At 37.8% G+C, this 17,020-nt stretch overlaps 3 protein-coding genes across 3 annotated transcripts in view; 2 read left to right on the top strand and 1 right to left on the bottom strand.

The window, feature by feature from the left end:
* Positions 1-3,859, top strand: part of LOC110113937 — a 20,774-nt gene extending 16,915 nt beyond the window's left edge. The window contains exon 3 of the mRNA XM_020846663.2: positions 3,321-3,859. Coding sequence (XP_020702322.1) covers positions 3,321-3,728 — 408 coding nt within the window. The 3' untranslated portion in view covers positions 3,729-3,859. The remainder of the gene's footprint in view (positions 1-3,320) is intronic.
* A 59-nt stretch (positions 3,860-3,918) lies between these two features.
* On the bottom strand, positions 3,919-5,883 carry LOC110113936 (ACT domain-containing protein ACR1-like). Its single transcript, XM_028693455.1, has one exon. The coding sequence runs from the start codon at positions 4,984-4,986 to the stop codon at positions 3,955-3,957; it is 1,032 nt and encodes a 343-aa protein (XP_028549288.1). The 5' UTR covers positions 4,987-5,883; the 3' UTR covers positions 3,919-3,954.
* A 2,772-nt stretch (positions 5,884-8,655) lies between these two features.
* Positions 8,656-10,050, top strand: LOC110113949 (protein PHLOEM PROTEIN 2-LIKE A10-like). The gene has a single exon (XM_020846677.2). The coding sequence runs from the start codon at positions 8,769-8,771 to the stop codon at positions 9,933-9,935; it is 1,167 nt and encodes a 388-aa protein (XP_020702336.1). The 5' UTR covers positions 8,656-8,768; the 3' UTR covers positions 9,936-10,050.
* The last annotated feature ends 6,970 nt before the right edge of the window (positions 10,051-17,020 follow it).

The raw sequence follows: 17,020 nt of genomic DNA, 5'->3' as shown, positions 1-17,020 counted from the left end.
ATCAGTTAAATATTATTAATAATAATTAACTATATTTAATTATAATTAATTATAATCTATATAATTAATAATTAATTATAATAAAATAATAATTATTAAATCAATTATAATTAAAATTAATAAATAAAATCAAGATATCTCTCCCTCACTCTCTCTCGATTAGTGATTACGGGATTTGGCCGAATGAAGCATACGAAAGGGAGAAAGTTACCCTTACAGCCCGCGAGCTCCTGTTGATGCTTCCGATCGGAGAGAGGGGAGAGCAGACGGAGGAGCAAAGTCGAACAACCTAAAGGAGCCTGAGGAGGCCACGGTCGGTGAGCTCCCGTTCTTACACCCGATCAAAATGTCGCAACTTCCCTTTCGACAAAAAAGGGAACGTCGATCGCAGGAGCTAAGTCGAACGGCCACAGAAGCACCAGAGAAGCGGCGACTGACGGGCTTCTGCTCTCGTTTCCGATCAAAAGTCGGAGTTCCGACCCGACAGTCAGGGAAAGTCGTCGGGGGAGAGTTGGAGCGGGAGAAGAGAGCTCGGGATCGCGTGAGGAGAGTGAGGAAGAGGCCGAAGGCCTCATTCCTTTGCCCTTTTAACGACGCGAGAGTGTCGTGTCGACGACGTGCAAGGATGCGACTTCGGTCGTGGCTGCGACGTGCGAACGACGTGCGATGGCAGAGAGCAGGTAAGCGGGATTTGATTTTTTTTCTTTTTTTTTTTGTTTGGATACGGGAAGGGTCAACAATTAACATCCAAACCAAATGGAATGTATGGTATAAAGGTAATACAATTGACATCGATGTAGTTTGTTTGGATTTTTTTTCACCTCGTATTGCTCAACAATTACAAATAATTTTAGAATTCTTAAATAATATGATAATATCCATCTTCATAAGCCTTTCTGTTATGCTAGATGCTTTCAAACTATGACATCGAATGACCATCATGCATCTTTAGAGAGTTTGGACTTATAACCGGCTAAGCTATGGATCTTGCACAGATTTTTTAACCTTTAGTTAATCAGAATGACTATTTCAAAATTTTAGGAGTTGTAGCTTGTTTAATGAGTTTCTTTTTATTGTAGAATAGGTTCAATCTTATGATTGATGTGAAAATGGTAGCTTCTACATATGTGAACTTTATAAAAACTCGTGGCATCCAATACATGCATTATACTTGAAAAGATGGTATTATATTTGAGTTAGGAAGAATTGCTTATCTTTTGAAGCTTTTTGGGATGATACCATAGTATAATTGAGTTGTAGAATAGGACGATACGTAGCTAAAAACTTTCAATCTAGTTTTGCTTAATAGAATGGTAGAACTGGAAAGCAGTCTTGGATCATTTTTCCCAAGTAGGGCTTCTAGTCTTCCTCTTAGTTGGTCAAAAGTATGAAATGGGTAGAGGTGGGATGCTTTGTTTATAAAAGAAAGTTACAAAATGGATGCATCTCTCTCCTACCTTCTTCAATTCCTCTTAGTTGCTCAAAAGTATGGAATGGGTAGAGATGTGGGATGCCTTGTTTATAGAATCAAGCTATAAAATGGATGCATCTCTCTCCTACCTTCTTCAGCATCTCCTACCCATCTGCTCTCACATGCTAACCTTCAGATTGCAAAGCCTTGTTGGATGCTACCATAAGCTACGGAACTCCCAAGAAAAATTATGTTAATGTTCCATGGATGTTTTGCAACTATTGAAAGACCGTGGGACCCACAAGTTAATTAATATTGATTGGGATCCTTGAGCACACAGGTATAGGATTTTAACATTTGGATTGATCTTCTTATAGCCCTTAGATTTTAATCCATGTGCTTCCACTTCCTATTTTAACCGCCGGCCTCTCTTAGGGTTTTTTTTTTTTAAATAACTTTGATTTAGTTTTATTAAATTTTTTTTGGAGAAGTCTATAAATACTTTTATATTTTTTATAAAATTAAATAATAAAAGTCAAAATATATATATTTTACTTTCTATAGCAACCATTATTGAGCTTAGAGGAGTAGGTGGATGGTACTTATGTCTCAGCTATGGTGACTGCTGAAAATTCATTGAATTCTAGTATGACGTTGCATGTGAGCTTCCGGCAGCCTATGGGACTTGGTGAAGAGATGGCCATTTTCCTTCCCCTTAGGCCTTAGCATAGATCTAACTTGGTCAGGGGAGGCCACTATCGTCATCTATCTTCTCCCTTCAGGAGAGGCCTTTGATTTGATCATAGTGGTCATGCTTACATACTAGTGCTCGTTTCTAGTAATTCAAACCATTAAACTTCCAGGTATAAAATTTTATGGACAAGGACTCCTGCATCAACAAAATTATGATAATTATCTTAGAAAGCTCATTTCATAGCCATTTTTCATTCTATTTTTTCTAAGGCATCATTATTTAAGTATTTCATTTCATTCATTAGCTTGATTTGGGATGTTAAACTTCATTTGATGTAATCTTTATATATATAAAGATTACATGAAATGTTGAGTTTTCAAGCCAACCTACCTCCATGCATCCTTTGCTCTAATGAAATTGAGTGATTCACTTGCGGAAGACAATTCACTATTGGAGAAAATCCATGACATGATTGCCTCTTGAACAGTACAAGGAACATAGAGCTAAGAACTATTTCATTGACTTGATGTATGCTTTACATTGCCTGTTCATAAGAATTGGCGAACCTAAGAGCAATTATCAACATTTTGAATCAATGGAGAATGCATGGTCTTAGATCCAACAAGAGAGTTCTTTCATTACACTTGCATTATTGACTGAGTTTATTGTGCTTTCCATAAATTCTTCTTAGAAAAGAGGCATCAAAGTTCATCATAGATATTTTTCTTGAACAAGTAGGTCAATTGGAACCAAAAGAGAGAAAGGATTTATAATCCCCTCCATTCAATCAAAGGCTGATAATCTCTTAGTTACATAATAGGAAAACAAAGAACTTGTGGTATTAGAAACCTTATTAGTAAAAATTTCAAGTTTGTAGAGTGGAGGATGCATGAGAGTAGGTTTGCTCAAGAAGCTTGAGTGTTATTAGAAGGATGATCTCCATCGATTGTTTTGACTTGTCCCAGTACCGATAATTTTCTTTAATAACTTTTTTTGTGGTTTACAAAAAATCATTCAGTTGATTATTCATGATCATGCTAGTACATGTTGAAGATTAAATTGAATGCGTGTAACTACAAAAAATTTGTTATAGACATATTCGCGGTCATTATCGATCACATAATAGTTTTTGTCATCCTCTCTTGCATCTCATTTTGTGTTTTAATATATATATATATATATATATATTTTTTCCTGGCAATTCTGATCTTGCAGATTGTGAAAGCCAGAGCGATATTACAGCATGGCTTACAGAGCCAAGTAAAACAAGGATCGGATGACTTTTGGCGGCATTCGTCATTTAGGGCTGCAGAAGATGGCTTTAATTCACTAGATAATTTTGAGATGGAGAAGCATTCTATACCAGCTGCTTCGGAGGCCGAGTTCGTCGATAAATTTGTTGTAAACGAAGAACCATATTTACGGAAGCAGGTTAAGGAAATGGTAGTTGAAAATTTAGATGATGATGATGAGTGGCCCGAAGATGAGAACAATGCAGCTGGGATGGCTGCAGTCCTTGCTTGTGATGAGGAAGACATCTCTTTTAGTGATCTGGAGGAGGAAGATGACTGCTTTTCAAAGCAAACTTACAGCAGAAATGGCTCCAAACTTTCATCAGATTAAGCATCTGATTTGTTTGTTTGATTGAATTGGTATGTTTGCATTTTATTCCCCATAAAATTAAAAATATGCATTTCCTTCTTCTGTAAAGAAAGCTAGTTAATGGTTATTCTCGCATTGAAAATTTTCTTCAACTATTATTTATTACAATTAAAATTCATGTTCATCATAACGAATTAGCCTTAAAAACAAGAAAAAAAATCAAGATACATCCGAACCACCACCGTCTTCATGAATTATTGGATTCTTTTATTTCAAAATCGCAACCGCCGATCTCGTTGCGCAACCACCGGATCAGCCGGCGAGCCACATTCCCGCTCGATGAGCCCCCCTTGACATAAAAAATACCAGCAGCCAATTCTCCCTTCTTGTCCCACTTAGCCCCCAGCACCAACATTCCATTCTCCCGTATGACCCTCGTGATCTCCCATAACAAACTGTCTCGGTACTCGAGAACTCGCACCTCCAGTCTCATCCACCAAGGCCCCGGCCTTCGTTCTATAGCCGCCATGAGGCACTCGACGAGCTTCCCCTTCTCCATCTCCGTCAGCCTCGACCAACCACCCCTTTTCTTGATGTAGTATTCCTGAACAGCAATGGTTTCTTCCGTGCTAACAGAGGCATGAACCACGTCATAATCCAAGTCCTGCAGCGTGCACACCACATCAAAAACCAGCTTTGGACGGTCCCTACTCCTCACATTCACCTCCACCATGTAATTATTTCTCACCGACACCTCCATCTCCACAGCCGTCACAACAGCTTCTGATGCCAATGGAAAATCAGTCCTTCCGGCCATCCCCTCCCAGTCATTGTCCTCTCGCATTATCTGATGAAGCCGTCGCTCAGCACTGTGCGCACGATCAGGCGACGGCCCCGAAATCTCCAACTGCCATTTCTCAATACCCCTAATACAATGGGCTTCAACCACACGCCTCAATTGCACCTTCAACCCGGTCGTCGGGGCACGCGAATTCGGGCCGTGGAAAATGAAACCAGCGCGGCCATTGTGCGCCCATGCTACGGCTGAGTTAACCTCAAAGGAGAAATCGAGGAGCGTAGCCAACACCTCGGAGAGAAGGCCGGGGTGGTCGGTTACCGTCATTTCGAGCACTGCGTGTTCGGAGGAAAGGTGGCCTGCACCGAGCAGGTTGTTCAGGCATGTCGTCACCTCATCCGGCGGACGGCCGCTTCCTCCTCCGCGCCTTTCGGCGAACATCAATGACTGTTCTATGTAGCGGATGTGCGCCGGGTCCGTCATTTTGTTGCCGAGTTCATCCGTCACGTGGAATACTGTGATCGATCGATCGATGTTAATTAATTAATTATGAAGATCATAATATATTAATATTCTAATTGAATCTCATTTTATATCCATCATGCATGCATGATCCATGCATGAAGGTATGCATAGTATAATGTATTAAATAGTGTACCATTCATGATCCATTCCCCATCGGCTGAGACGGTGGATTTGGAGATGATGAGGTCGAGATCGGTGATGGCCTGAACTATGTCAAGCAGTATTCCATGCCTGTTCGCACCGTTCACCTGCATGCAAAGTAATTGGCCATGCAAGCGTTATATGTAATGTCAATATATATGCAGTGATGTACAGTAATATATCAGCTTTCAGTACCTTAACAACTGTATGATCTGGATAAGTATCATTATCAACAGACACCCTGCAGCAATACCCAAAATTAAGTCTAATAATTAATCAACTGAATAATATATCACTGTTTAAGTCAATTAAAAAACAATTTTATTTTTTTTCTTTCAAAAAAAAAAAAAAAATTACGTTGGTGGAGAGACGGTGTATTCTTCAAGAGAGTAGAAGTTAGGATCAAAATAACCCATCTCCTTCCTGCAGATAACTTTAAGCAGAAAGCTTTTGTTTGGGCTTAACTACTCTGTTTCCGGTTTGCATCCGTGAAAAAAGTTATTGCTTTGCTGTTTGTTAACAAGATTTTTTTCCTATACCTTTATATTTCTGCCGATCTAAAAAGAAAAAAAATTCTATTTACCCGTTCTAATACCTCCGTTTAAAAAAAAAAAAAAAAGTGGGGAGGAACCAAAAGAGATCTTAGTAGAAGAATTTGATGGTTCAGAGTGGAGAACTGAATATAAACAACCGACACTTTGGATTGCTGTGCTCTACTTTATAACCCTATCGGCCGGCATTGCTTGCGATATATTTGGAAATATATATTCAGTAATTTAGATTGCCAAAAATATTGCAACAAGATTTTCAATCATAATTGTTGAATATATATATATATTTTGAAATTTTGTGAATAGTGGCAGGTTGAGCGTCATTGCCAATCACATTACAGTTTTTATCATCGTCTCATACAGTTTATTTTATTTATTTTTTAATATGCACATCGATCAATATTTTTCCTTTTTTTAGGTATGCGAATTTATTATCTTTATATATGCTCCTGATTTGTGAGTCATCGGTGCCAAAATAGTATAATTTCCACTCTTATTTGATTATTGAGTGCGATGAATGAATCGAAGAATAATGTATTAACTTTATTATTGCTGAATATGACCGAGTACGTAACGCTCAAATATTACATAGTAGTAATTTAATTTTTAGGTTAATATTTCTTGTAGGAAAAAATTTTAAATTATGATCATCTAGGTCATTTAAGAATTAAAATAATTGATTTAATTATTTTTTCTTTAATATATAACTTTTCCTTACCACATATAATTTATTTTCTGCCCCACATTATTCTGAATATTGTTGAAAATCTGGATCCATACCTTGTAATTTTGATGATAATAAATATTATTAGATTCTCTGCTATGCTATCTCCTATTAATGTTATTATTGCATCTATGTTTTCTTGTGCATTAACATTTCAGGTCCATCGTACATTATGCAAATTAATCATCTCAAGACTTGGTAGAATAGGGTTAAGTGTCTTGAAGAGTCTTTTTTTTTTTTTTTTTTTTTTTTCTAGATTTCTTGAGTTTCTTTTGCTTATTTCTAGATTTCTTGAGTCAAGTCATATCTTTGGACTGGTGGATGTTAAACTTGATGATGGTGCACACACACTCAAGGGAGTGAGATAGTAAGAAAACTATAAGTGTAATTTTCTGAACTAATCGTACAGTAAGATTCATATCGTATTGCACACTCATCTATTTGAAAAATCATTATAGCGGCTAATTATGATAATTAAAGTCATGATTTGAACTAATCTTACTATACAATCTCAATCGTACAGAACAATCAATTGAAATTAATATCTCAACCGCCAATCATAATATATGCAATATTTTGAAATTAAAATTTTGTTATAATCGTACCGTACGATAGATATCATACTATATAATATAATTAAATCTTGCATAAAATAATTCTATAATTAGTGGAAAGATTTTGGATTAATTGATCCAATCAAATCGTATAGGATGATTTGAACAAATAATATTGTATGACCTGGTGTTTGCATTGGATGATATATATTTGCCACCAATAGTATGGAATAATAATCCAAGTCGTTTAAACTAATCGTACTGGACAGTGTTTCATATTTTACTGGACGAGCAACTCAATTATCTTAACTAATTGTACAGCTTCTTACAGTATTAACAGGGTTATCTGAATTAATCGTACTGTATGATCTTAGATCGTGTTGTACGATCAGTGTCGACAGAATTAAATTTTAAGGCTTTTGTGAAACAATATATTTAAGCTCTATAACTAGACTTGTTTCAAGTCTTTAATTGTTTGAGTTTTTTTAGAAAGAGAGCTTTTAGAAGAGATCTTGGAGAGCTTTGAGAAGGAGAAATGAGAAATTGAGTGCGAGGGAGAAAGAGTGCAAGGAATTTTTACACAGTAGCTTCTGCCCTATTTCCTCTTAGCGTCTTGTATGGTTTCTTAGGTTGGTTTGGGAAGAAGATCAACAGTTCGAAGATCATTGAAGCTCTCTCTCTCTCTTCACCAGGAGGGTAAAAAAGGGGGTCGGGGTTCTCTACCTTCACCAATTGGGTGAAAAAGGAGGTCGGGGTTCTCTACCTTCACCAGGAGGGTGAAAAAGGAGGTTGAGGTTTTTTGTCGCATCGGTTTGGTGAAAAGATTGTAATGATTTCTTTGCCAAGCTGTGAGGATTAAAGGAAATACACTAAAGGTTGATGTAGGAACATCTTAGCTTTTATTATGCTTGAGGACTAGTTTACCTTCCTTAGTCTAGATAGTTCTATTTTCTTCTTTAAATAGTTGGCTAATGTAAAGGATGAAGCTGATTGATGAAATATTATACCATTTGAAGCCTTAGAGCTTTTGTTTCTTCTTCTTCCCTGGATTGGGATCCCAAAATCCTTCTTGCAGGTATCGACTTCCGACGATCCACTACATCAAAGGTTTAGTGCAATACTTAAAGAGGACTACCGTAAGTAGACGCGGGTCATTGTTTTACGAAACCACTATAAAATTATGGTGTGTTTATTCTAATTTTCATTTTCTGCAATTTATTTTTCTGCGATTTGTTTTTTAAAAAATTTTCTTGATGAAATTCTGTGGTTGATATAATATTGTATTGATGCATAAATTTTGACATGTACATACTATTTTAAATTAATTAAGTCTTAAACACACTCATTTTTAAAATAATATAAATATTTAAACTGATATTTCTCTCCCTGGTCTTCTTTCTCTACCATCCCCTTTTCTCTCTCTCTATAAGCTAAATATATCAATTTATCGTGACAAATTATTATGTGTGGATGCCGAATATCCAGAGATCAATAAAAATGTGCCACACAACCTCCGCTCAGTATTGAGTATTGATGATGTGACATATTTTGATTGATCTCCGGATAATAAATTAAATTTACAAAATAATTTCTCACATGCGTCAAATTATTGGACAAATTTACTTCTATTTAAATTTTAATTACTTCACTCTCCTTCTCAAATTCTGCCCATCCAACCGCTCCTTCCTATCTCCTCCACCGCCTCATCCCTTAGCTTCTTCAAAGTTCGAAGCCTAACCTACCAAAGACGCTCTCCATCAACCCTCTCCGATGACCGCCGGTCTCACCCAGACGCTACTTTCCTTCTCCCCTCGTCGAAGGAGATGGATCCTCCTCCTAGCGGCCGCCGGCCTATCTAGCTACGGAGCCTACAGGGTTTACCACCTCCCCTCTGTCTCCTCCAAGCGCCGGAATCTCGCCAAATTCGTCAGAGCTCTTGTCTCTATCGCCGAGGCCATCTCCTCCGCTGCCGATGCCGTCAGCGTCGTATCATGCGATCTCAACCGCTTCTTACAATCTGACTCTGACGAGATACCCACGAGTCTTAAGCAAGTCGCCAAAATCGCGAGATCCGACGAGTTGTCGAGTTCGATTTCAAGAGTATCTGAGGCACTGACGGTCGGGATCATCCGAGGTATGGGCTCCACTTCTGATTCACAAGGATTCTCTGACAGGCTTCTTGAGAAGCTGTTCTCTAGTAATGGCTCTGGTTTCGCATCAGTTATGGTTGGGAGCTTTGCCAGGAACTTGGTCATGGCCTTTTATTCCGGTGGAGATGGGATGGATTCTAGCTATGCGCCAAGATGGGTTAATATAATGTGTGATGAAAAGTGCAGGGAGTTGATTGCGGAAAGCATCCAGCACTTTGTGGGAACTGCTGTGGCTGTGTACCTTGAGAAGACTATGGAGGTTAACACTTATGACGAATTCTTTTCCGGCCTCACCAACCCTAGGCACGAGGCTCAGGTCAAGGATGTTTTGGTTTCTGTCTGCAATGGTGCGGTGGAAACACTGGTTAAGACTTCTCATGAGGTGCTGACTAGCACGAATTCAATTTCATCCATTGACATAGGGAAAGATGTCAGTCAAGTACGTTCGCCTCAAAATCTGAAGGGGTTTTCCGATGTCATGAGCAAGGAAGGGAGCGGATGGGTTGAACGGGTTTCATCAGTCTTAGCAATTCCAAGCAACAAAAAGTTCGTTCTTGATGTGACTGGTAGATTGACATTTGAGTCTGTAAGATCGTTCCTTGAATTCCTGTTGTGGAAGCTTGAAGATGGTGTGAAGAGGGGTGTTAATGTTGTCCATGAGGAAGTTATTGTGAGAAGTCTGGATGTGGTGAGGTTCTTGAGTGCCAAGGTTATGCTTTCATTTAGTTTATGTTTTGCGCTTTGCATGCGTTTTGCTGCTGGACCGAGGGTTTTGATGGCTGCTTAATTTGGAAGTGATTATCACATTCTGAAGTGATAAGTTTCATACATGTAAGGCTGCTTAACGTAGTTTTTCCTTTAAAATAATGCTCGTCGCAAGTGTTCATTAGTTGATTTCTGAACCTCCTTTTTCTGTTACAATGTTTCTTGAATTCGTAATATGTGCATGCCATTTTTATAGAAGTTCCTCAAGAGGGAAGTTTTAGATAGACTGCAGATAGATATTACAACATTTTTGTATTTTTAGTCTCTACATTACTGCATATGCCGGCTCAGGCTTTCATATGACAATGATACTTCGAGGGCAGCTTTATTGCATGGATTGAGATGATGGACAACAAATATCACTCAGGAAAGAAATTTAAATGTAGCAAAACTGAAAGTTAAGATTTTATTTTTTAGTTTTTTTTTCATTGACATAGATATAAGTACTCTGCTAGGATGATGCACGGGAAATGGTCGGGATAGCTCAGTTGGTAGAGCAGAGGAGTTTTTCAATTCTTCCCGCTAAATGATTAGCTACAAAAGGATTTTTTTTAGTGAACGTGTCACGGCTGATTACTCCTTTTTTTCCGACCCATGTAACAAGCTACACCAAGTAAGAAGTGTAGAACAATCAGTTCATAAGGACCGCCATTGTATAACCACTCATCAACAGATGCTGCTTCCCATATTGGGTAAAAATGCAAACCTATAGCTGCGGATAGATCATGATATATAAGCATTTCAGAATAAAAATTCATGAATCTTTTTTTTTTTTTCATGAAAATGAAAAAGTCTCATGAACAATCATGAATGATCCACCAGATCATTGATACGGATAATGTCCAAATACTAATGTGGTGATGATATAGTGGTGTAAGAGGGGTGAAGGAATGCAAAAGAGAAGGTTTTTAATAAGGCTGTGAGATGACATTTGTGTAAATTCGGAAAGCTTTATGAGACAATTCAATTTGAAAGCTTTTGAAAGTGTTATTAAAGCTTTATGAGGCAATTCAATTTGAAAGCTTTGAAAGTGTTATTAAGGAAGATAAATAGCATGATGATATTTGTAGTTTCTTAGAAGATTCAAATAAATTAGAAAAAGCACCTAAAGGAGATTTCCTGTGGTAGCATACTGATGCGGTGCATCAGTTATTTATAATAACCATAGTTTATTTTACACTTCTTTAGTTGCTGCTATAGAATGTTTGCCCACTACCTCTATTGCTTCTTTAGGTAAATATAGGACTGGCGAACTTTTTGCATGTATAGCCATTTTCTGCATGGGGACTATCCGCCTCATGATAGTAAACCTTTTATCTTCCTTCGGTTTGGGAGAAGAAAGTTTTTCAATATCAAAATATAGAAGAAGCTTTCTGGTTCTCTGTTTGCATTTTGTTCTAACTTGTTTCTCCCATTGCATACCACATTAGAGCTGGTATTAGAGCATGCGGTTTGGAGAGATGGCAGAGAGTAGCAAGCGTGTGATGAGTGACAAGGATCACAGCCTGGAGGCCCTCTGGGTAGCACATGCTGACGTTGTGAAATGGCCGGATGAGATGGCCGAAAATCTCGATCGCCTGGCGATGGAGCCACGATGAGGGTATGGAGCGGGAGCTCCAACCGGAGAAAACATCCCTATATTCATGAGGACACACCAAATAGGCACGGGGTTCATGGCTTTCGTGACCGAATGCGAGCACCCATCTTCCATGAGTTATCAGACTCTGAAGACGACCGTGGGAACTACATCCCAGAGCCTTTTCATGAATTTGAAGGAGACATTGCTGCACCGCAATATCGGCGACCAATGGGTCATGACCGACACTGCGGCGAGTTTCGAGTGAAGCTTGATATACCCTTCTTTGAAGGACGATTACACATTGAGGACTATCTAGATTGTGAGAGAGCTGTGGAGAATTTCTTTGAGTATATGGAGATTGAACCCGAAAAGCAAGTCAAATATGTTGCCTATCGACTAAAAGGCGGCGCGAGTGTGTGGTGGTCGTATCTAAATCAATCACGGAGAAGGGAAGGTTAGGCCGATGTGCGCAGCTGGGCACACATGAAAAAATTATTGCGAGCGCATTTCCTTCCTACGGACGAGCAATTATTACATCCGGTGTCCGAATGCGTTCAGAGACCAATAACCACGCACCACGTCACATAAAACTCGGTATTTTGGACTCGGTATTGCTCGGTATACATTCGGACCGTTCGGTTTTTGACCGGATGTAATAATTTCTCCCTACGGACTATGAGCAATTGCTTTACTTGAAATATCAACGGTGCTCGCAAGGTGGTCGCTTCGTGAGCGAGTACACCTAGGAGTTCTACATGTTAGGTGCCTGGAATGACCTTAACAAATCGACCAGTCAGTTGGTAGCTAGATATGTTGATGGTTTGAAGGACACCATTCGAGACAAGCTGAAGCTCAATTCGATTTGGTTATTATCGGAGGAGTTTAACTTTGTGCTTAAGGCGGAGATGCAGTTGGACAGACACTCCCGCAGTAATCCTACCAGAAGTCCATTCCACGAACAAAGCACTGATGCCACTAGACCAATCATTCCAACTGCTAAAGAAAATATAGCGCAACCTGAGAATAGTCCGTCAGGGAGTTTTGCCAGGCCAAGTGCAGAGCCGAGATTTCAGCCTAAAACCATGACACCAACTAAGGAGAATCCTTATGCCCGACGACAAGTCATTAAGTGATTTTGATGTTTTCAATTGCGGCATAAATCTAATGTGCGGCCCAATCGTGTGGACCTCAACAACAAAAAAAAAGCGGCGGGATAAAATCAAAATAAAGAAATCACTAAAAATGATTACCTGTTGCGATCCAAGGCCCATACCCTGTCAAAATCCCACTCGAATCGCTGCTCTCGCCGCGTATACAGTTCCCCATCCTTCTGCAAACGGCGCAGGATTGTTGTCTTCTCACGCGTGCTTGGATATGGGCTCTATCCCGTGCTCACTCCTGCTCTCGCTATTAAAGTAGCGACAAGAGAAGAGGCTGGGTTCTACTTCCACACTCGACACCAAAAACTCCCGCAGCTCTCTTCTAACAACCGAAGCCTTTCATCCAACGTCCAAGCCCTGTTCTTCCTCCAAGCCCCACCCCGACGGGACCTCACGAGCTCTTCCGCCTGCTGCCAGACCTTGCCGTGAGATCTTGGTCTCCTGTACGCGAGTAGCTATCGCACCTCATACCCAAAGCCATCCGATCCTCCCTCTGCTTCCACAACCAAATCATTGCCTTAGCCGAACCATTTCCCTCCTCTGATCCTCCCTCTGCTTCCACGACCAAATCCTTGCCCTAGTTGAACCGACCTCTCCTACCCGACCTCTCCAAGCTTACCTGACCGAAGCCAAAGCCGCCTCTACCTCTACTATGCCGATATCATTTGTCTCATCCAGTGCACTCTTCCTATATGCAAGCTAGTCGAAGCCCCTTTACCTTACCTACGGCCGAACCCAACAGCATTCCAAGCCGACTAAACCCAAGTCCCCTCTTCACTAACTTGAGCCCTATTACACCTAATAGGCCCACTCAATAAACCCAAACCAGTTCAGCACTTGCACCATATCGGCTTAAGTAGTTTGTTAACAGGTATAAGAAATCCTTCTAAAGCTTTTTGGTCATGTATTTACTGTTAACATCACTAGTCAATTATCATTGTAATTCCAGTTAGTCATAATAGTGATACTTATTATCATTATTATCAAAATAACAATGTAAAGTGGGAGTCTCCGAGCCTATTTACTTGGGTTGAAGAGAGAGGATGTTTTACTTGGAATATGGGAGGGAAGAAGAGAGAGGGAGAGAGAGTGCACAAAATAAAATATGATTTAGGGTTGTTCGACGATCCTCAATTACATCTTCTATAATGTTGCACTAATTTGTTGGTTATAACCATAGTTGAGAGGGCAATGAAAACGAAGATAGAGAAAGGAGAAGATGAAGAAGAGAAATCTCAAGCTCTCACAAGATTTGCCCTACAATCCAATGGCTTGGATCTTAATTCTCTCTTCTTATAGGCCTCATAAGACATCAATAATTATTGAGTCGCCCATGCCTATGTTTGGCAGTGTTCCCCAACAATTTGATCCATCAGAACGTCATTGTCCAATCATTTTCTCCGACTCATAGTTGAACAAGTAATGATTGTTCGAGGAACCACTTATCTATTGATGTTACCAAATCAATTGGATCTATAGCGATTGCAACAAGGGTGGATCCACCTTAAGCTCAAAAAAAGAAAAAGAAAATCCTTATTATATAATTCATTGGATAATTTGTCCCATTTTATGTATTTTTTAGTATTTATTACAAGGGTCCCCCCTCAAAGTTTTAAAATATTATGTTCTTTAGGCAATTGACCCAGCATAATTAAACACATTGTGTAGATATATTATTGTTAGAAAACGAATAACCAAATACAAAGAGAAATAGTAAAATAATTCAAAATTTTCCTTGCAACAAAAATTTGTCCCGGGGGCAGTGTCGGAAACCCCACAGGGGAGTTGGCGCGTTGCCCCTTGACCCCCGACTTGACCAGACCTGCCAGGGGGTGCTGCCCCCTTGGACCCCCGACACATCTGCAAAGCGTGCAACGATCAAGAATGTGAACAAATTGAGGTCGCTCTCGGGACAAATATTGGTTGTAACGATATTTATGAAAAAAAAAATCTCTACACTTTTACTTATAAGTTTGTCACCCCCTAAAAATTAAGGATGATTTCGCCCCTGGATTGCAAGGTTAAGATCAATATCCTTTATTTTGATGGACATTTGTACATTGAAGAATAACCCGATTGGGAGCAAGCATTGAAGTATTTTTTATGTCAGGACCCGGTCTGGAGACTCAAATTAACGAGGCGGAAACAGATTGTTAGATGGTAAATTAATTTTTCATTTCTTAAATCTATCTCTAATTTGCTAAAATAGCTATTGAAACTTATAAAATGAATTAAATATCTTTCATTCGGCACGTCACGTCTATGATACACATTTTCACTTATTCTACACATTTTGATTTTATTAAATTATACCTGAAAATATTAGAACAACTACAAGTAAGCTGCAGCTCAATGAGTAAAACATGCTTCTGAATTACAATAACTCAATAGAATTTGAATAATATGCATGATCCTTTTTTCATTTCATATCATAAAATAACTACATTTAATCATATCATTTCATTAAAATTTTCAATGTTATGCATAAATTATATATGTCATATATATATTAATATTTATATCTTTCTAATTTCTTACAAAAAATATAACCGTTACAAGAGTCACCGTCTAATTTAGTACCAATGAAGATACTCCTTTTTCAATTTTCCTTTTCCATTAACATGCTTGAATATATTGTGTCTCCAGCCAATATCACATGGGGGTGTGTTCCATCAGACAATATGCACATACAAATAAATTCATATAACATTCATTTACTTTCAATAAAAAATGTAAATCATGACATATAAAATTATATTTCATTCAAAATGATTAATCATGGAATTTGAAAATGACAAATCATAATCTTGCTTGCAATAAAAATTTAATTGGAATCAGCGAACTTAGTCGTTACTTTTCACATCCAAACGTATCATCTTGCTCGGTTTCACGATTCGACCCACCCCGAACTCCTGCACTCGTGATTTGTCGGCTCAACTTAAATGAATCCAATTATGAACCAGCCCAACAACTCGAACAAAATTTATAAGAAAATAATTAATGGACGCACCTTTACTTAGATCGCAGAGAAGTCTAGTTTATATAATCTATACTACTATATAAAAGTGGCTTGGGACTTCACCCATAGCAAATCTTGGCCATTCATTTTATATCTTCAAAAATTTTTCTAGCCATTCATTATATTATAAATATATAATAAATTTAACAAATCTGAAAATATATAATAATTACCCCCACTTTACTTCTCATTTTTAAAACTGCTTTTCAAATAATTAATTAAGCATTTATACTACTATTATTATCATAGATAAAGCTATATTATTTATTTGCCACCATTGTGACGTTTTATACTGTGCATTCATTGGTATCAAATTCTATCTATCTATCTATACTACCATTGTGACGTTTTATCTTGCTTCAACTTCTATCTATCTATGCTATTTTATTTATACATTTATTAACTTCATTTATATTCATTTAAATACATAACGTTTTCATTTTATTTATATTTATTGCATTTAAGTAAGAGCCAATTAATGCATTTAATTATTTTTAATAAAATATAATAATTAATAATTAAAAAAAATGCTTATGCAATTTAATACCTATTACATAGTCTCATATTAAATTAATTTTAAATAATACGTCCGTTGAGTTTAATATATTTATGTTTCATAAATCTTACCTTCGTCGAAATTAATTTATCCTATTAAAGTTTCACCTCTTCGAATCCCACCACAGCCATAAACTAAATTCTTCGTCTTCGCCTTCTTCTTATAAGTTTATCCTTTTTGCTGTTACATTTGGGTTTTAAGACATTATTCACTTCTAAAATGAAGTTTTGTTATGATATCACACTTATTGTATAAACAAATAAGAGCAAATTAAAGGGAATGGAAGGTGAAAGGCTACGAAGATGACTGCAATAGGTATGTCAATAACAATACTTGGTCCAATTCTGCCTGTAGGATAATTTTGAAAGAGTTGCTAAAGGAGCTTCTTTTCCTTGTTAGTTTTTTCTTCAGCTTAGCATGAAGGAGATCGAGTTTTGAAATAGATGCTAAAGAAGCTTCTTCTCCTATTATGACTGTACATATGCATGTAAAGAAAGGATCTATACATATTGTGTTTGTTAAAATTTTTAGGTAAAAGGAACACAATCTATGTTTTTTTCATTTCTCTTGAGAATTAGCAATGAGAATGAGAAAAAGGACGTTTTCTTAATTAACTATTTAAGCATTAACTATACACATTAATTGTTCTTTGGCTTCTAGAAAAGTGAGATAGGCGTTGGACTTGCAAGAAATGGTAAGAGCAATTTTATTGGGAGCAATTCCGGACTTTCATAGATACAGATTTCATTCAAGAAATGGTCAAAATTATGATTGCTCATCTCTTATCATATTG

This window comes from Dendrobium catenatum, unplaced genomic scaffold (assembly GCF_001605985.2).
Source record: "Dendrobium catenatum unplaced genomic scaffold, ASM160598v2 fragScaff_scaffold_289, whole genome shotgun sequence".
Taxonomy (NCBI): domain Eukaryota; kingdom Viridiplantae; phylum Streptophyta; class Magnoliopsida; order Asparagales; family Orchidaceae; genus Dendrobium; species Dendrobium catenatum.
Note: the sequence above shows the minus strand (reverse complement) of the source record. Positions and strands in the feature narration are given on the sequence as shown.

Coding starts and splice junctions, on each gene's coding strand:
- LOC110113936 (XM_028693455.1), bottom strand. CDS start 4,986: ATGACGGACCCGGCGCACATCCGCTACATAGAACAGTCATTGATGTTC.
- LOC110113949 (XM_020846677.2), top strand. CDS start 8,769: ATGACCGCCGGTCTCACCCAGACGCTACTTTCCTTCTCCCCTCGTCGA.